We start from the raw sequence: 21,409 nt of genomic DNA, 5'->3' as shown, positions 1-21,409 counted from the left end.
GATGGCCGGAGATTGGTGGTCAGGAGGCTATCTGCCCAATGGCCACCCCAATCCAACACACACATCCTCAGCAAATCCTCCAGCGTCTGAATCGTCCTCTCAGACTGTCCATCTGTCTGGGGATGATAAGTTGTACTCATATGCATATTAGTGCTTATCTCTGCCTGAAATGCCTTCCAGAACACCGAAGTGAACTTAGAATCCCTATTAGACACAATGCTCGCTGGCACCCCATGCAATCTGACTATCTTTCTCACATACTTCTTAGCCAAGACCGCTGCTCCATCAGTCTTCTTAATGGCCAGAAAATATGCTGACTTAGTCAACCGGCACTACAAGAAAACATGAAATTTACGACTGCACAATTAGTTACTATTTAGTCGCAAAATGGTGTTTTACGACAATTTAGCGACTAAAACCTGTTGTCGTAAATCGTTAGTCGGTAAGAAAAATTAGTCGTAAATTAGTCGCTAAATGGCGACTACGTTACGACTAATGTTTGCAGTCGTAAGCGTAGTCGTAATATATTCGCTAAATTTAGCGACTATGTTACGACTAATTTTACGATTAAGAACATTAGTCATAACATAGTCGCCAAATTTAGTGACTAATTACCGACTATAGTTGTATTTAAATATTTATACATTATTGTATTTATACGTTATTGTATTTATACAGTATTTATACAAATTATAAATATATATTATTAATTGTTTTAATTATATTTAAATTATGAATAATGTTTTTTGAATACTATATTTATTATTTTAAACCATGAGTAATGACTATAAAAATAACTGTATTACAAAATAAATTAAAAATCATAATTAAAAATAAGAATACTCCATCCTCCACAAAAAACATAATTAGAAGAAAAAAAATGAACAGCTACATAATAAATGGTTTGTTGCACATTCTCGATTGCTTTGTATTCCATCATTGAGCAATGAAGCCTAAGTAGTTCCCACTAATGTTTCCAGAGCAACTCATTTCTTCAAGTACCTTCAGAACAAACAAACAAAAAAGGTATCGTGGGGACACATTTCCCAGTATCAATATAACATAATTTCAAAATCGAGACTAGAAATGAGAAACCATCGGGACAAGCAATTCACTATAACTAACATGTCCTCTAGCTTAAAAACGTCAGTGTGAGTAGAAGATCGACATTGATGACTCTAGTTTTAGAGTGCAGACAAAACAAGTGTCTATAGATCGGGTCTACCGAATAACTCTTGACAAATTCAACAAAAAGCCTCACAAAAATTACAACAGAGGCTGCTAAAAAAATGACTCTCTAACAGAATTAATAAGTCTCCCAGAAATAAGTAGCAAAGCAAATATATTGTACCAGATGAAAGTTTACCTTCCGCTCTGAAATAAATTTGTACATCATGAGCTTTGTCTAAGAGTGTGCTTGGCTGTGGCTTTCTCTGTAAGCCAAACATCATCTTCGACCTAAGAACAACAGGACATGATCAGAAAATTTCATTTTTAGAGACTGAAATCACCAAAAACAAAATAAAACATTATCTCTGTCTAATCTATTCAAAATAACAACACAGACTGAAATAAACATAAGACTTTTACCTATCTTGACATGTTCTTCAACTTCTCCAAAAGTTTTCCTGATCCCAAATCCACTCTATGGACCACAAACAACAAAATAATATAGTAAACAAAAATCACATGTTCAAACACACACACACAAACATAAACACACACACATACCAGATTTTATCAAATAAATATACCTAAACTGAGGTGACTCTGTGAACAAAGTCGATTTCAAAGATCCGGGAAGCTCCGTGAAAACCCTAATTGTCCATTAAACAAAGATGAAAGTCAAGAATCACAAAGTCTTCAAATTACAGAAAAGTTTGGATTTTTCGAGGTTGAAACGTAAAATAAGGGGTTCAAATTACAGGGGAAGCTTGGGATTTGAGAGCAGAGACGAGATATGAAATGAGGAAGAGTCAATATAAATCATCGACAGAGATTCATTTTGTGGGTCTGAGACGAAAACAGATCTGAAATGTTTAGGTCTAATTGTTTTCTTCGAGAAGTCAGAGAGAAAGGGGAAGGTGAGTAGAGACAGTAAGGATGACTTACCAGGCAGATTCAAATTGACGGGACGTGAAAGACGACAGTCGGAGGTTTGGCTGGACAGAGTCATCGCGATTCGAAGAAATGAGAGTGAGAGTTTCTCTGAAAGAGTTTCGAGAGTGAGAGTTTTTTTTCTAAGTGTAGTGTCGAGGAACGGAGGCACATAGGGCGAAGGTTTGTTTGTTTGTTTATTGTTTCTTTTTATTTGTCGGCCAAATTTCGATTCATATCATAGCCCAAAGTGATACAAAGCCTCTTAAGGCCCAAACTAAATATTAGTTTTAAGTTTTTTTTTTTCAACAATTAGTTTTAGATTTTAAAATGACTACTTAAATAAATTTTATAAGTAAATAGCTTTTGGAAAGATTAAATTATATGTATACACTAAATAGTTTTAGATATGGCTTTTATTTTATACATATATAATGGTTATATTTTGGTTATATGGTTTAGAATTTAATTTCTATATACTATGCATTATAAAATTTTAAAATTTAAGGCATAAGGTTTAAAGTACAGGGTTGGGGTATATGTTTATGATTTGGGGGTAAGTTTTGAATTTATGATTTTTGAATTAATTTTTAAGATTTAGAATTTATGAGTTTGTAAAGGGTTTGGGGTTAAATTTTGAAAAATTTGATTTTCTAAATAGCGACTGATATGCGACTTCTTAGTAATATTTACTATGAGTCGCATATTAGTCGCTAAATTGGTGACTATTTAGCGACCACATATTTCGGTATGCAATATAGTCATAAAATAGTCGTTAAATTACGACTAAACTAGCTACTACGATATGTAGTCGTCAAAAAACGACTGATATACGACCAAATATTTATAGTTGTAAAACAGTCACTAAATAGTAGCTACTTAGTCGCCAAAAATGACGACTACATATATAGTCGCCTACTATAGTCGTAATATCCATGTTTTCTTGTAGTGCGGTCCACAATGACCCAAATGGCATCAAAGGTCCGTGACACTGGCAATCCTACCACAAAATCCATAGTGATCAAATCCCACTTCCACTCAGGAATTGGTAGACTCTTCAGTAACCCGCCAGGAACATGGTGCTCAGCCTTCACTAGCTGACACACATCACACCTCGAAACCCAACTAGCCACATCCTTCTTCATCCCGACCCAATGATAGTACCTCTTGAGATCACGGTACATCTTAGTCGCTCCTGGATGAATAGACAACTTGCTCGCATGAGCCTCTCTCAGAATCTCCTGCCTCTACTCCTCATCCTTGGGCACACAAACCCGACCATGCACAGAGATAGTAACCAATTTCACTTAGACATGTTCCACACTACACACTCCACAAACACAATGAGATGCGTGAGTATTACAAAAAATACTAAGTGAGTCGAACCTCCCATCTACAAGCTATACACACAAGAAAATCAAGAGTACAACCAACAAATAAAACATAACAAACCATTCCTTAAATAGAACATCCAATAACACATTCACCACACCTGCACATCATCACACAAAACAAGTAATACAACCCAATCGCTTAGATAAGCTCATGGTCCCGCACTCACCTTAACAAGTGATATGAACAATAATTAGAACCAGGAAAAACTTTCCTCGAGTCTGAAACAGTCCAAAAACGTCCTATAACAAGTCATACAATCAAAAGCAACCTTGAAGCAAACTGGACAGAAACATCAAAAAAGAACAGTCTCAACGACGAAACCCTAAAATACAAATCAACAGTTAACTATCAAATCCTTATGGTGTAAACCTAGCGCCACGCATCACGAGGGGACCATATAAAATGCTCTGGTCCCGGAACCTCTTAGTAATTCAAAAAAAAAGGTGGCGCTAGATGTCACGAGGCTTATCACAAAATTTTGTGCCGATCAGAAACCAGACGAGACTGCGATCTCAGTTACAATCCCCGATGGTCCCAACTCGCGTCTGAGAAAACGTGTCCCACGAAACTGCCAATAACTCACGGAGTTTAAACCCAGATTCACTTCTGTAAAAAGAAGAATCTACGATAAAGGATTTGATACAACTGTCCCAAAAAGCATTACTTAGGAAACGATTTCAGCAGTCGAATCCTCCTTCTCCCAAACCCTAACAGTTCTGTTTTCTTGTTCTTCTCTCTAAAACAAAGCAGTTGATCTCCTTCTTCTCCTTCACACCCGATTGACCAAGAGGTCTTTCTTTCTCATAGACCAACAACGACAACAGCCACCAAGCAAAGGGAGAGAAAGCGTCACTTGATTAAAAATAGGGTTTCTGGTTCAATTAAACTAAACCGATATTTACCGAAACCGGTATTAACTAAACCATCCTTTGATTTAATTACTAAATCGATCAGGTAAATAAACCAACAATGATTAAACCAAATCCACTTCAATTCTCGATATAACATCCAATATTTCATATTTTCCGGGACACAGGCGTTACAATTCTCCCCCTCTAACAATAGATTTGTCCTCGAATCTGAACATGCTGCCACTCATCCGCAAAACTCCTCCAACCACCGTCGCAATGGTTTGCACAACCTAACCATCCGGTCTACCACAACCGGGATACCACTGGCCCAAACAACCATGACTCCACTAGTCAACCTAACCTGACCCCACCGGTCAACCCAACCTGACCCCACCGGTCCAAAAAATCCTGACCCCACCGGTCAACACAAAACCTGAGATTGAACCACCATCAACAACGAAATCTACATTCGGTCATTATGCTTATTCACACGTCTTAGATATTATTTACTCCCAACTCATCCACTCTCAGGTCGAAACCTTTGAGCCATACCGATCTCACTCTCAGACCACCGTCTTCGAGCCATGTCATCTCACTCTTGGGTCGTCACCCTCGAGATCTCGGTACCAGGGTAACCACCATCCCCGAAGGAGAACCACCATCTCCGCAGCCACTCTCAGTGCCCTCCACCCTTCAAGCTATCAGTATACATGAGAACCACCATCCCCTCAGAAGAACTACCATCTCCTTATGAGTTGTTGAGAACCCACTGTCCCTAGAGCAAACAAGTCTTGACGTCTCTTATCACTTCCCGACAAGAATTACCTCCCATGGTTCGCGTAAAACATCGCAATGTCATACTAACCACCATATACTCTTTCCCGATTATCAACATGACCACCCCTAGGTCACAACGTAAACACCCCCACCCCTCAAGAGAGTTTTCATACACTTTCCAAAAATAGCAAAGCTCTAATTCTCATAAAAATTTCCATTTTTAGAAACTTTCTATTTATGGAAACTTTCCATTTACATAAATCCCGAGCTATTTCCTTTCCACATGACACACAAGTCCCAAAAGAAAAAAATCGATAATAAATCTCCATCTTCACTTCTCGTAAATCCATTAGCAACACATCCACTTTCACAAATCACCGCTAACGGTATTTCCCGATACCGGCTTTATCTACTACTTTCTGTTAGTCATATGCACTTCCTTGAACATACACTAAAAACTCTAAACAATCACACAACACAATAAAAGCTTACCGTGGAATCTCATTGAAGGCTCGAAGAGTATGATACTAGGACTCCATACCACACACAAATTGACTAACTACTCATAATCAATTTCCGTCACACAACAACCATTCACAACAACATGCACCAAGAACCAGGAAAATAATTCCACCAATTAAATTCCCTTAAAACCACTCTAACACCAATCCACTTAACCGCCCTAAAACCATAAGGGCTCCGATACCAAACTGAAACAATCCGACCCATTTTTTTAATAATGATATAATTAAGTACCCCATAATATTTAATTACAATAACCCAATTAATAAACCAAACATCAATATGCACAGAGGAATATATAAACCAAACTAGCATCCTAACCAAGGTTCCAACAACAAAATAACATAACCAATAATACAACCGAGACCCTAGATCATCCTCCTCTTCATCGCCATGATTCCACGCTACACATACATTAACTACACCACAAACACAATGAGATGCATGAGTATTACCAGAAATACCCATTGAGGCAATCCTCCCATCTAAGAGCTATACACACAAGCAAATCAAGAGTACAACCACAAATAAAACATAACAAACCAGACATTAAATAGAATACCCAATAACACATTCACCACACCTAAAAACATCATCACACAAAACAAATCATACAACTAATCACTTAGATAAGCTCATGGTCCCGCACTTACCTTAACATGTGATTCAAACAATAATTACAACCAGGAAAAAGTCTCCTTGCCTTTGAAACAGTCCAGAAACGTCCTACAACAAGTCACACAACCAAAAGCAACATTGAATCAAAATGGACAGAAACATCATAAAAGAACATTCTCAAAGACAAAACCCTAAAATACAAACCAACCGTTAACTATCAAATCTCTCTGGTGAAAAGCTTGCCCCAAAAGTCATGAAGCTTCCCAAAACATTTCGTGCCGATCAGTAACCATACGAGACTACGACCTCAATTACAATCTCAGATGGTCCCAACTCGCGTCTGAGAGTCTCACGAAACTGCCAATAACTCACGGATTTTAAACCCTAATTCACTTCTGTAAAAATTGGAATCTAAGAAAAGGGATTAGTTACAACTGTACCAAAAATCATTACCTTCGGAAATGATTTCAGCAGTCGTATCCTCCTTCTCCCAAACCCTAACAGTCTTATTTATTTTTTCTTCTCTCTAAAACAGTTGATCTCCTTCTTCTCCTTCACACCCAATTGACCAAGAGGTCTCTCTTTCTCACAGACCAACAACGACAACAGCCACCAAGCAAGGGAGAAAGCGTCACTTGATAAAAAAATAGGGTTTATGGTTTAATTAAATTAAACCGAGATTTACCTAAACCGGTATTAACTAAACCATCCTTTGATTTAGTTACTAGATCGATCAAGTTAATAAACCAACAGTGATTAAACTAAATCCACTTCAATTCCTGATATAAAATCCAATATTTCATATATCCTGGGACACGGGCATTACACAAATTCATTGGAATATTACAACAAGAAGTTTCATTGTAATTTGTGATTACTAATCTGCAATAGTTTTACGACATGTGAAAAATTTCATGCAAAAATTGAAAGAAATATTCAATGATAGTAACTATTGTCATTTTTGCTAGTAAATTATAGTAAAAATAGGGATATTTTACAAAGAAAACCTATGTTATTTTTATTTAGATGTTTAATATCCAATAATTTTCGTGGTTGGAATAACAATACTTGGTGTATTAAGGTGGACCATAATTTTAAAAGAGCTCCAAATGAGGCAATGGCATCTAAGATAACCAGACCTGACCAAGGTAAGCTTACTAATTATAGACCTTGTGATATTACTTGTTTTAAATGTTGTAGAAAATGACACTATCAAGGGAGTACTCGAACCAACAAACGATTCTCAAAGCCAATGATGAGTATGAATCACAAGATGAGGATATTTAACAACTAGAGTATGAGGAGGATGTTGTGGACTAGAACTGCGAATGATCCTCTCTTCTCGGAGTGTTTTCTGAGCAGAGGTGCTTACCACCGTTCTAGTTCCAAACTGATTAAGGAAGACATAGTAACCTTGCGAAGTAAAATGAGTGTTATTGCTAAATGGAAAGTTTTTCGATCCCCACTACAATCTCCCCCCTTCAATACTTATACTGCTAGATTACAATTAATGTCATATCAATTTACTCCGTAATTATCGCACTCTCATTCAATACAATTGATTAGAGGAATCTTTGACTGTTTCCCAAGCTCTGAAGTGATTTGCTTTGCCATTTCACTCCACTTCACTTCTCCTGGTCGGGCTTAATGGACCGGTCCCGTTTGTGGCCTCAGCCCATATTGCTTGTTGGCTCTGGGCCCTGGCCCATAACCCAAGGTATCAGATCGTGGAACCAACAGTTGCCCCCCAAGTCCTTCGAGCTGATTAGTTCAGAGGAATTTTGATCTTCAGTTGATTCTTTCGGGAAACTGAATATACCCAGTATCTCATGATTTTATCGTTGTAATGATGGGATTTATCTTCTCGAATAAGCATAGGGGCCAACCTCAAGACTTAACACGCTATAAGAGAGAGAGAAGCAAACCGGGACTTTTTATTTTCTAAGGCAATCATTGCTTCTCCTCAACCCGGCATATAAAGGTAACCTTCCCTTTTTCATTTTTATTTTCATAATTTGTTCTTTGCTTGCTTTTTTTTTACTCTCGTCTTCTCTGTTCTTTGTCGGTCGCTGGAAAACCTACCGACTCTTTTTAGATCGATTTTTCTCTGCTTCCGTCTTAAAGTCATGTCTCCTCCAAAATCTACCCCGAATAAAATCACAAAACAGCTCATCCCTATCGCTTTTCAACCTCATCCGCTGTCTGTTCTTTCCGAGAGTGACGCGGCAAAGATTAGAGGGTCATGCGGAATCCCCTCGGAGATTGAAATTTGATTCCCGGAAGCACATGAGTCTCCAGAAAACCCTCCTTCCGGTTACTTCTGCGCATTCGATAAATTCTTCTCCGCATGCGGGTTGTCTTTCCCACTTCTCGAACTCATCGTGCAAATGATGTTCAAACCGGGCTTCACTCTCCCCCAGATGTGCCCGAATTTTGTTCGGACTGTTTTTGCCTTCAAACCATGGGGGAGGAATTCGACTATTCACTATCTTTGGCGGACTTTCTCCATGTCTACACCGTGAAAATGGGGCGCACCAAGGGCACTCTCTATGTGAGTACGCTCTCTGGGCTCAAGGTTTTCGACGACCTCCCAAAGAAAGACGAGAAATGGCGGAAGTCATTTTTCTTCTTCCCGGTTAATGAGCTCACCTTTGGATAATAACATTTTAATTTTAATGTATTTTTTATATTTAGTATGTTTTATTTAATTAAATAATAATTTTGTTGGATTGTCAATTATTCGAACAATAGGGGAAATAAATACATAAATATGTAATGTATAAGCTATTGTCGTATTAAGTCACAATTTTACCAATAATTAAATTGTTTTACAAAATTTTAGTTAAATTACCCTGATTTAATATGTTTAATATTCTAATATTAGTGGTATTGAATAAATAATTAAATGAAGATTTAACCCGTGTTTCAAAACCGAATTAACAATATTTTATATTTATACTAATGTTAATTCAAACCATCATGTCAATAACATGTCCCGCCATATAACAACAAACCGTCATATTAGTGGTTTAACCCGTGTTTCAAAACCGTCATATTAGTGGTTTTGGTTGTGGGTGTTGTGTTTCGTTTGTGAAGTTAATATTTATACATGGAAAATGCTTGATGAGCAAGGAGTTTACGATCCGTAGTAATAAAAGAGAGATTTTAGTGTTTTTCTATTTGAGTTGATAACATTATCGCAGAATAATATTCAGTTTCTTAACGCGATATATACTATATTGAAATTATTTCTTGATGCTAAAGTTAAACATACCCGATTATTGAGTTTCTAAATTTGGGTTTTCGTTTTTATGAAATTTATTAAAGTTAGAATAATTATTGCGATTGTAATCATTTGTTACTCAAATTCGGCTGTGTCATTTAAATTTAACAGGAGGTAGGTGATTGAGAATTAACTTTTCAGTTCTATTAATTGAGTTTCTACGAAATATTATTTTAGGAAAATCGTTAGGGGTTAATGTTGTATATAAAATAAATTAAATAAGCAAAACTTAAAAAGCGTAAACCAAAATGTAATTCAAAAATGTTAATATAAAAGTAGAGATTGTTTGTAAAACTTTATAAGATTTGAGAAAACTAATCAACAAAATTATAGAAAGCTCTCTAGCAATCCTTAATAAATTTTCACCATTTATTCATTTTTGATAATTTTGTTAAAGTTTTCAAAATTCTTTATAACTTAGAATTCAATACCAAACCCTAAGTGTATAAACAACATATATATATATATATATATATATTAAAATACAGTTTTTATTTAAAGACACTCTAATTTAATGACTAATGGATGTGGTTTAAAGATCAAATGACCGTACTTAACGTACGCAAATTTTTTTTCTTTAACTTTAGATTTCGGTTGATATGATGAAATCAGCAACATAGCTTAAAGAAAACCATATGTTTGACAATTTCAATCCGAGAAAATATAAGAGGATGAGTGCAATTAAGTATCTGATAAGATCCTCCTTCAATATATCATAAAATACTATATGTCCGTGTTTTTATCCATAAATAAAGGTCATGCAAGTTTAATATATTCTTCTTCCTTAATTATACATTAAATAAAAAACAAATAAGTAAATCATATGTTTCATCTTTTCACCAACAACAACGATCGCAAGTTAGCCAAAACCTTTGGAAGTCTCCAAACTCCAATGAGGACACGCAACCATTACTTGGAAATGTAATACCGACCAGAACCATTACTTTGGTGTGGATTTGAGTTTCCAAGATTCCAAAATTTGGAAATGTACCTATAACAACGGATCTGGAGCTGCCGTCTCTAACTCCTACCCTGCACCTCCACCTCCTCCGTCGCATAAGCCATTTCCACCATCGCCTAAACCATCACCGCCGTCACGACCTCCCAAAATATCTTCACCGCCTACTAAACCATCACCGCCGTCACAACCTCCTAAAAAGTCGCCGCCGCCTCCTAAACCATTATCACCGCCACCAACTCCCAAAAAGTCTCCGCCGCCTCCTAAAACATCACCGTCTCCTCCTAAACCATTATCACCACCCCCGACTCCCAAAAAGTCTCCACCGTCTCCTAAGCCATCTCCGTCTCCTCCCAAACCTTCAATGCCTCCACCAACTCCTAAAAGGTCTACACCGTCTCCTAAACCATCACCATCTCCTCCTAAACCATCAACACCTCCACCAACTCCTGAAAAGTCCCCGCCACCTCCCAAACCCGTGGATTAACACTAGTAAAAAAAAACGTATGGCCACGTTTTTGTCACCCAGCATCGTGACTAAAAATTTATTTGCCACGAATTAACCACGAAAAAATTTCGTAACAACTTCGTGACAAGTTAGCTACGAAATAATCACGAATAAACGACGTGACAATATATTGTCACTGATATGTCACAAAAAAATTTGTGGCTAAGTAGACACGAATAACTTCGTGGCTGTTTTGTGGTTATTCCACGGAACTATCCATCCCATCACACTGTACTATGGAAAAATAAGAAGACTCTATAGCCACGATATCATGCGGGTAGCTAACTCGTGACTAATACTCTGCCACGAAGAAGGTTCGTGACAAAATCGTGACTACACATTGTTGCCACTGAATCAATCCGTGACAAATTCATGACTTCTCCAAAGAATGAGATGTATGAGTTCTTTTCTTTATACAATTTTTTTTTTCTTTTGCATGTTTTTAATAGTATTAATGTTTTATGATATTGATTTATAATGAAGTTTGAGAGCCTTTTCCATTGTTTTAGTTGAATTGTGGAATTGGTTGTTTGTTGAATTGCAGATTTGGTAGTTTATATTAATTTTATTTTATAAATTTGGAATAATAGATTATTCATAATATATTAAGTTAATTTATTTATTTTTTATTTTACACTTTGTCACTATTATTTTAATTTGAAATTAATAGTCTTCATATTTATGAATATGATACAGATGTAATGCGTATATTTACACATATGTATATATATTTGTTATGAATATCTACATATATATATTTGTTATATTTACACTACACCAAATTAAATAATTTTTTTACATCAATTTTTTTTGGTTTAGGCGGCTAAACCCATAATTTTTCCCACCAATCCCACTAAATAATTTCCCAAATGTTAATTCCCGGTAAAATGAAATATTTTTGCTAAATAGTAATTTTAATTTTAATTATATACCCTTTTCTTATCCGCTTCTTCGTTCATATCATCGACACTCAGAGAAAAAAAGCAAAAAAAAAAACCTAAAGCCCTCCTCTTCTTGTCCTCCGTTGAAGCTGCTGTCGCCGAACTCAAAATCCGATTTGATCGATCTCTTCCTTGACCCACAGAAAGAGTCTCTTCGGCCACCGTCGCCCAGGGCCCTCCGATTCAGGTCCAGCAGGTATCTGTCTTCTTCTTCTGCTTTTTCTTCTTCTTTCATTCCTTACTTGTTCTATCTCTTTCTCTCTTTGTCTCCATGCTCTATTCTATTTTTCTATAAGGTTGTTTAGATCTTTTATTTTTGTTTCTGTTTAGGGTTTTCAGGATTAGATTTGTTCATATTGTTCTTTACTGTTTTGATTTTGATTTTGAGTAAGCGTTCAATTGAGGTTTTTTTTATTCTTGTTAGCTTGTGTATTTGCTTTAATCGTGTGTAACTCTACAACATATCAAACGAAATTGATTTATAATTGAGAGTTGTTCTTCGGTTACTGCCATAAAAAGGGAACAATTCAACAAAATTGATTGATTATTGTAAACAAGGAAAAGGAAGAAGAAGTAAAGATTAATGAACTGAGCTGGTAGATTCAACTCATTCTTTTTTTTTTAATTATTTTGCTTCCCTGGAAATGTTTTTGAGAAAAGTCTTCGGGGATTGTTGAATTTGAGTCTATAATCTTAACTTTTACTCATTTCACTCTCTTAAGAACATGTTTTAGATGGACAGGATTTGTAGATTTGGATTCTAAACTTGGCTTTGTTCTATGTTTAAACTTAACTAGATTTTGTGGATTTGTTTACTTGACTTGTTATTAACATCAGCTATTTTTGTTTGTTTTGTGCTTCTAACTGCAGAGCTGCAACGAAGATGGATGCCACTAAGTGCCATACCGCCAGGAGCCACACGTTCTACAAGCGCAGCATCTTCACAGGCAACACTACTACAGCCAGCAAAGCTCTCGATGCATTGCTGAGTGCTCCTGAAAGAGAATCCCAGCCACACCTCCACCCAAGTAAACTCAATGGAGCTTTATGGTTAGTTTGTAAGAACTACAATTGTGTTTGTTTGTTCATGGGCTGAATCTAATTTTACTCTCTCTTCTCTCAGGTTTGGTGTTGACCCTTCTGTCTACAAGTTTGTTCGAACAACATGGAAAGCAAATAGACGTTCCTGATGAGAGGACAGATCTTTGGTGGCAAACTTTTGTGGTAATTAATGTTTCTATACCCTAAGTCAACAATATTTTCCAACTAACTTACAAACTACTAATCTCTCTTCTCCCTTTTTTTTTGTAGCAACACTACTACTGGGAACGGTGATGGAAGAGCTGGTTGCATCACGACAAGCACTTAATCTGTTCATGCAGTCTCTTGGAATTAGACAACCCTCTGCTGCTGTTGCTGCTCCTGCTACAACTTCTGCTGCTGCTCATGCTCCAGCTTCTACAACTCCTGCTTCTTCTCCAGCTACTGCTTTTCCTGCTCCTTCTCCAGCTACTGCTTCTCCTGCTCCAGCTTCTACAACTCCTGTTCCAGCTTCACACCAAGGCAACTTAGATGCTTGGTGTGCATCATTTGGTATTTAACTTTCAAAGATTGTTAAGCATTTTTTGTTAAAACTTTCTAACGGATAGACTGTTATTTAGCAAATCTTTTGGTAGAATGTAAGTAGTTTGATGTTTACTACTTATTGTTATTTAGTAACTCTTTTTGGTGTGTAAGATAAGAGTAATTGTTGTTTAGCAAGACTTTTTGGTAATATGTAAACATCAAACTACTTCTGGTAATGAAAAATATCGGTATTTGGATTTCATGTTTTGAGAATTTGGCTTTTTGTTATAGGTTTTTATTTTTAGTAATTCATATTATTGTTTTTTTGGCAAATAATCAGCTACGAAACAAGTTACCATCATTACATAGTATTTCGTAGCTAATGTTAGCCACGGACAAACAGTGATACCTTTGTAGCTAGCTTTAGCCACTAATTAAGAGTGATCATTTTGTAGCTATATGTAGTCACAAAGGGGAGTGACAAATTCGTGATTAAACAGCCACGAAATGCAACGCCAATAATTTTGTTACGAAGCTATATCTACGATTTTTTTTCGTGACTATTCGTGACAGTTTTTACTTATAGCCACGAATATTTAGGCTCAGCCATGAATATATTGGTGGCTATACATATTTTTTTTACTAGTGTAAATCTAGGTTTTGGTTGTGGGTGTTGTGTTTCTCTTTTGGAGTTGATATTTATAATTGAATAAATCTTTGCTCAGCAAGGTGTCAAAGGATCCTAAAACTATATTGCAAAACTATATTTAGTTTCTAAATGAGATATGTACAGAAATAGATGTATTTCCTGCTTACAAAGTTATATATTTGATAAAATGTGATTTCCTTAATTTTGGTTCTCGTGTTTAAGGACGTTATTTACGTCATAATAATCTTTGAGGTTGTAATCTTTTGTTTCTCAAAGTGGGTCGATTTACATTCAACATATCATAAAGATGTATTAAATAAGTTTTGAGCATTTCTTCTCGATCTCTTAAATGATGGTGTCATGCTGTGTATGGCAATAAACATTAATAAATTTGAACCATTCCTATAGTTCCATTAATTGAGTTAATTCGAAATATTAGTTTAGGAAAATTTGTAGGGATTAATTAAGTAGAAATATTATTTTAGGAAAATCTGTAGGGGTTAATGTTGCAAAAAAACAAATTAAATAAGATAAACTTCACAGCCAGAAACCAAAATGTACTTCAAAAATGTTAATATATATTGTATTGATCGAGAACTAGTTACACCTTGTAGTATAAATACTTATCATTGTAACCTTAGTAGGTCATGAGATTCTTAAGGTAAAAGCTTAATAATATACACATTTTCTCTAAACATTTATTTTTGAGTTTCAACTCGTTTTCGACCACTTAGGTCATCGTGTGTGGGATTTGGCTCCCACAACTATCCAAAAACGAATGAGCTTCTAGTCATTAAGAGGGCTCTTAGCAGTCTTTTGATCTCAAAACAATTCAAAGAGATTATGATAGTAGGGTTTTACACTCACTTAAGAAGTGTATTGCCCAAAGTATCAATTTCTTATGCAGTTGTTGTAATAAAGGTTATCTATCCAAATAGTTATTTTGCTGACAGATAAGATGTACTCATAAAGTAGCAAGTCAAGCCAAGCATTATAGGGGTTTTAACCCCGGTTTCAAAAATCAGGCGTATAATCGCTAGGCAGCTATACCCGGGTTTAATGTATAATTGGTTAACAAAATCGGTTTACCGATTAAACCTAGAGTTATCTGACTTTCTGAGAAAAATCGGTGATTTATAATTTTAAAAATTTGATACTGACAAAAATTAGATATTTAAAAATTAGATAGTTGAAAACTTTTTGGGACTCAAAGCCCATTTTTCTGAGTAAAAATTTATCTGAGAACATTTCTTCTTCTTCTTCTCTCGACTTCTTCTTTTCTCGACATTGGAAGCCGAGATACTAAACACCCTAATCAACTTTCTTCCCTAAGCTCAATTATCTCCAGAATTTGTTCTTACTCAAACCGATACCTATTTGTGAAGCAACTCCTATCTTTCTGTTTGTGGATCTACAAGTAATTTTGTAACACCCGTCTCGCCTTATCAACCAAGAAAAGGTGTTATTCAAATGGTCCCGCCAAAAACCTTCTTTATTAATAATAAAACTCTTCAATCATAAATCTTGTTCCACGTCTCATAAAGCTTTTAACCTGAGGGAAAATATAAAAGGGTGAACACAATGACGACATTCTAATCACATTCAACAATCAGTGCGTAGCACAGAATCAGACTCCACATTCTTGACGTACATCCAACAAGCATAACGGTTTCACATAATATTCAACCTAGCATATAATCATAATATCATTTAAACCACATTTCTCAAATCATCATAGTCAATCATATCCACGTTGATCAATATCGCTAAACCGAAATCCCATCAGTTTAGCATCGCACTAAACAAATCCCATGTTCGTCCAATCACCATGTACAAAACCAATCCCAGGTTCATACAATTACCAGGCACGAAACAAATCCCATGTTCCGCCCATCACGAGACACAAAACAAATCCCATATTTGTGTCCCCAACACACAATCTCATTTCATATCACCACACAACGATCATCATGTTACACATCAACTCATCATATCATGTCATCATTCATTATAATCATACATCTAATCATCATATCAAAGCATACAATATCAAACAATAGACATATCCAATCACATAGTTTCCAAGTCTATATAAGCAATTCATGAAGAACATGCTTAGAAAATAATCATTGTGTTTCCGCGATTACCACCCTCACCTTTGTCACTTAAATGTTGAAACTCATTTCTCCTTTCCCATGTCAGACCCAATATTCAAGAACACCAGCTCCATCCAACCTCGTTGCCAAACCAAACATATAATGTCACCATTTATTATATACAAATATGTCTCGGAAACACACGTATAAAACCACAACTAACCGTTAAAATTACGATCCCACCGTTGTATCTGTAGCCAGTAGTACCGTGAATATGCCCCCCAAATCTCAGCTCGATCGGGCAAGTTTTGGACTACCAAACGCTGTTCAACCGAGAGAACCTCGAATCCGAGTTCCAGGGTTGCAGGTTCGGACTGTTTCAGATATTTCTTGCGCAGGAAGCAATAAACATAACTTCTTGGATATATATCCGATCGGACTTCCGTCAGTTGCTACGAGCTCATGGCTTGATTGTGATCATACGGGTATATTTTTCATACCAAAGCGATGTCACCTCCGACTTCGGCGAGCCTCCAAGGATGCCTCCTCCAAACTGTTTTCCCTCCCTTCTTCCTCTTTCTTATTTTTCGGTTCTCCACCTTTGATCTACCCCAACTTTTCTCTTTCACCACCACCGTGGCTTACCACAGTCACGGTAGTGACTAACAGATCCACCACCTCCGCAACGTCTCCTTCTCCGTTGATTATCATACGGTTCGCCGCTTCTCACCTACATCTCTTGGCACCATCTTTTCTTCTTCCTTTTTCTCTATTTTTTTTGTGATCTCTTGCTCTCCCATACTCTCTCTCACGTCAAAGGCTCTTAGGGTTTTTGATAGACGTTCCCTTTGACGGCTCATGAAGATATAAACGCACATACACACAAACACGGAAACCCTTTGTCGTTTACTAGATTTTAGACTAATGGGCTTTTAACATGGGTAGAAAAACAGACCGGTCCAATTACATAAAATTGGGGATGTTACAATTCCCCCCTACTTAGAATAAATTCGTCCTCGAATTTGCGAACCAGTTCCTCCACCACTTAGTTTTCGCCTCAACTTGGAGTGTCCTCTTCCAAGATGATTTGATGACTAAGTAACTAAACTTTCACCTCAACAACTTCTAAACACTGACATAATAACTATATTTACTTTCACGTTTGAAACGGAAGGTACTTTAATCAACAATCAACAAAATCATAAAATTCAAACAGGATCAATCAACCTAGTTAACATAACCACACAACAATCAAGCAATCAAAACCTTTTTTTCAAAACAATTTTTAAAATCGGACCCTCCGGGTCGGAACCGGAGTGGCCTTAACCAAGGCTATGATACCAAAATTGTAACACCTGTCCCGCCTTATCGGCCAAGACAAGGTGTTATTCAAATGGTCCCGCCAAAAACCTTCTTTATTCAAAATAAAACTCTTCAATCATAAAACTTGTTCCACTTCTCATAAAGCTTTTAACTTGAGGGAAAAGATAAAAGGGTGAACACAATGACGACATTCTAATCACATTCAACAATCATTGCGTAGCATAGAATCAGACTCCACATTCTTGACATACATCCAACAAGCATAATAGTTTCACATAATATTCAACCTAACATATAATCATAATATCATTTAAACCACATTTCTCAAATCATCATAGTCAATCATATCCTCGTTCATCAATATCGCTAAACCGAAATCCCATCATCTTAGCATGGCACTAAACAAATCCCATGTTCGTCCAATCACCATGTACAAAACCAATCTCAGGTTCATATAATTACCAGGCACGAAACAAATCCCATGTTCCGTCTATCACGAGACATAAAACAAATCCCATGATTGTGTCCCTAACACACAATCTCATTTCATATCTCCACACAACGATCATCATGTTACACATCAACTCATCATATCATGTCATCATTCATTATAATCATACATCTAATCATCATATCAAAGCATACATATCCAATCACATAGTTTCCAAGCCTATACAAGTAATTCATGAAGAACATGCTTAGAAAATAATCATTTTGTTTCCGCGATTACCACCCTCACCTTTGCCATTTAAATGTTGAAACTCATTTTTCCTTTCCCATGTCAGACCCAATATTCAAGAACACCAGCTCCATCCAACCTCGTTGCCAAACCAAACATATAATGTCACCATTGATTATATACAAATATGTCTCGGAAACACACGTATAAAACCACAACTAACCGTTAAAATTACGATCCCACCGTTGAATCTGTAGCCAATAGTACCGTGAATATCCCCACCAAATCTCAGCTCGATCAGGCTAGTTTTGGACTACCAAACGCTGTTCCAACGAGATAACCTCGAATCCGAGTTCTAGGGTTGCAGGTTCGGACTGTTTCAGATATTTCTTGGGCGGGAAGCAACAAACATAACTTCTTGAATATAATTCCGATCGGACTTCCGTCAGTTGCTACGAGCTCATGGCTTGATGGTGATCATACGGGTATATTTTTCTTACCAAAGCGATGTAACCTTCGACGTCGGCAAGCCTCCAAAGATGCGTCCTCCAAACTGTTTTCCCTCCCTTCTTCCTCTTTCTTATTTTTCGGTTCTCCACCTTTGATCTACCCCAACTTTTCTCTTTCACCACCACCGTGGCTTGCCACAGTCACAGTAGATCCACCACCTCCGCAACGTCTCCTTCTCCGTTGATTATCATACGGTTCGCCGCTTCTCACCTACATCTCTCGGCACCATCTTTTCTTCTTCCTTTTTCTCTATATCTCTTGCTCTCCCATACTCTCTCTCACGTCAAAGCCTCTTAGGGTTTTTGATAGACGTTCTCTTTGACGGCTCATGAAGATATAAACGCACATACACACAAACACTGAAAACCCTTTGTCGTTTACTAGATTTTAGACTAATGGGCTTTTAACATGGGTAGAAAAACATACCGGTCCAATTACATAAAATTGGGGATGTTACAATTCTCCCCTACTTAGAATAAATTCATCCTCGAATTTGCGAACCAGTTCATCCACCACTTAGTTTTCGCCTCAACTTGGAGTGTCCTCTTCCAAGATGATATGATGACTAACTAACTAAACTTTCACCTCAACAACCTTTGAACACTGACACAATAACTATATTTACTTTCACGTTTGAAACGGAAAGTACTTTAATCAACAATCAACAAAATCATAAAATTCAAATAGGATCGATCAACCTAGTTAACATAACCACTCAAGAATCAAGCAATCAAAACCTTTTTCAAATTTCAAAACAATTTTTAAAATTTGACCCTCCGGGTCGAAACCGGAGTGGCCTTAACCTAGGCTATGATACCAAAATTGTTACACCCGTCCCGCCTTATCGGCTAAGACAAGGTGTTATTCAAATGGTCCCGCCAAAAACCTTCTTTATAAAAAATAAAACTATTCAATCATAAAACTTGTTCCACGTCTCATAAAGCTTTTAACTTGAGCGAAAAGATAAAAGGGTGAACACAATGACGACATTCTAATAACATTCAACAATCAGTGCGTAGCATAGAATCAGACTCCACATTCTTGACATACATCCAACAAGCATAACGGTTTCACATAATATTCAACCTAGCATATAATCATAATATCAATTAAACCATATTTCTCAAATCATCATAGTCAATCATATCCACGTTCATCAATATCGCTAAACCGAAATCCCATCAGCTTAGCATGGCACTAAACAAATCCCATGTTCGTCCAATCACCATGTACAAAACCAATCCCAGGTTCATACAATTACCAGGCACGAAACAAATCCCATGTTCTGCCCATCACGAGACATCAAACAAATCCCATGTTTGTGTCCCCAACACACAATCTCATTTCATAACACCTCACAACGATCATCATGTTACACATCAACTCATCATATCATGTCATCATTCATTATAATCATACATCTAATCATCATATCAAAGCATACAATATCAAACAATAGACATATCCAATCACATAGTTTCCAAGCCTATACAAGCAATTCATGAAGAACATGCTTAGAAAATAATCATTGTGTTTCCGCGATTACCACCCTCACCTTTGCCACTTAAATGTTGAAACTCATTTCTCTTTTCCCATGTCAGACCCAATATTCAAGAACACCAGCTCCATCCAACCTCGTTGCCAAACCAAACATATAATGTCACCATTTATTCTATACAAATATGTCTCGGAAACACACGTATAAAACAACAACTAACCGTTAAAATTACGATCCCAGCGTTGAATCTGTAGCCAGTAGTACCGTGAATATGCCCACCAAATCTCAGCTCGATCAGGCAAGTTTTGGACTACCAAACGCTGTTCCAAGGAGACAACCTCGAATCCGAGTTCAAGGGTTGCAGGTTCGGACTGTTTCAGATATTTCTTGCGCAGGAAGTAACAAACATAACTTCTTGAGTATAACTCCGATCGGACTTCCGTCAGTTGCTACGAGCTCATGGATTGATGGTGATCATACGGGTATATTTTTCTTACCAAAACGATGTCACCTCCGACGTCGTCGAGCCTCCAAGGATGCTCACCTTGCGGAGAACCTTGAATAGTTTCGCCGGTGTTTCTATCTCTTTCTGTTTCAGCCTCCTCGACGCCATCCGGGTGCGTTCTCGCTGCTCCTTGTCTTGGTCAGGGCTCTCACCATCCATGTGCTCCTCTTCCTCTTTGGCCGCTCTCTCAGCCACCTTCTCGGCCTTTTCCGAGGTCGTTCTCTTCCCCTTCGCGACCGCAGCTCTGTTTCTCGAATAGGCGGTTTGGTTTTCCTCCCATCTTCCTCTGTTGGCATCCGAGTCGACCTCCATGGGTTCAGTTACCATTTTCTCTGACATAGACAGGTCCCTACGTCGTGGATATCTGCGGACAGCACTTGCTACTGGGCTTGGCGAACGAAATCGAGTGTTCGCACGATCGGGTACTCGAGTATCGCCTCGGGTGGCGGATCAAGTTGAGCATCGCGTTGGGGTTTGGAAAACGTTCCCTTGTTGTCAAGGCATGCGAAACGTCTCCTCTTCCCTGGGAATCTCGAGCAAGGTCGCCTCCTTCTCTCGTTTTGGCATCAGCGGAGGTGGAAGAGGTTCCCTTCTTCTTCTAGGTTTTGATCTTTGAAGCCATTGGTGAATCCT

The 21,409-nt window shown here is 37.2% G+C and overlaps 1 protein-coding gene and 1 long non-coding RNA gene across 4 annotated transcripts; one reads left to right on the top strand and one right to left on the bottom strand.

Annotated features, from left to right (window-relative positions):
- Positions 1 to 825: 825 nt before the first annotated feature.
- On the bottom strand, positions 826 to 2,259 carry LOC109131575. 3 transcript variants are annotated; one of them, XR_002037177.1, is made up of 6 exons: positions 2,113 to 2,259; positions 1,926 to 2,013; positions 1,755 to 1,817; positions 1,591 to 1,645; positions 1,367 to 1,458; positions 827 to 1,002 (listed from the first exon to the last, which is right to left on the bottom strand). It is a non-coding gene; the product is annotated as an uncharacterized LOC109131575 (long non-coding RNA). The 3 variants fall into 3 exon arrangements; XR_002037176.1 differs by having other exon boundaries at positions 826 to 1,002; positions 1,755 to 2,013; XR_002037175.1 differs by lacking the exon at positions 1,926 to 2,013 and having other exon boundaries at positions 828 to 1,002.
- Positions 2,260 to 7,377: 5,118 nt separating this feature from the next.
- On the top strand, positions 7,378 to 10,988 carry LOC104773519 (pollen-specific leucine-rich repeat extensin-like protein 3). Its single transcript, XM_010498143.1, has 2 exons — positions 7,378 to 7,408; positions 10,441 to 10,988. Exons 1-2 carry the CDS (start codon positions 7,378 to 7,380, stop codon positions 10,986 to 10,988), a joined length of 579 nt encoding a protein of 192 aa, XP_010496445.1.
- Positions 10,989 to 21,409: the final 10,421 nt, after the last annotated feature.

This window comes from Camelina sativa, unplaced genomic scaffold, assembly GCF_000633955.1.
Source record: "Camelina sativa cultivar DH55 unplaced genomic scaffold, Cs unpScaffold00559, whole genome shotgun sequence".
In the NCBI taxonomy this organism is placed as follows: domain Eukaryota; kingdom Viridiplantae; phylum Streptophyta; class Magnoliopsida; order Brassicales; family Brassicaceae; genus Camelina; species Camelina sativa.
Note: the sequence above shows the minus strand (reverse complement) of the source record. Positions and strands in the feature narration are given on the sequence as shown.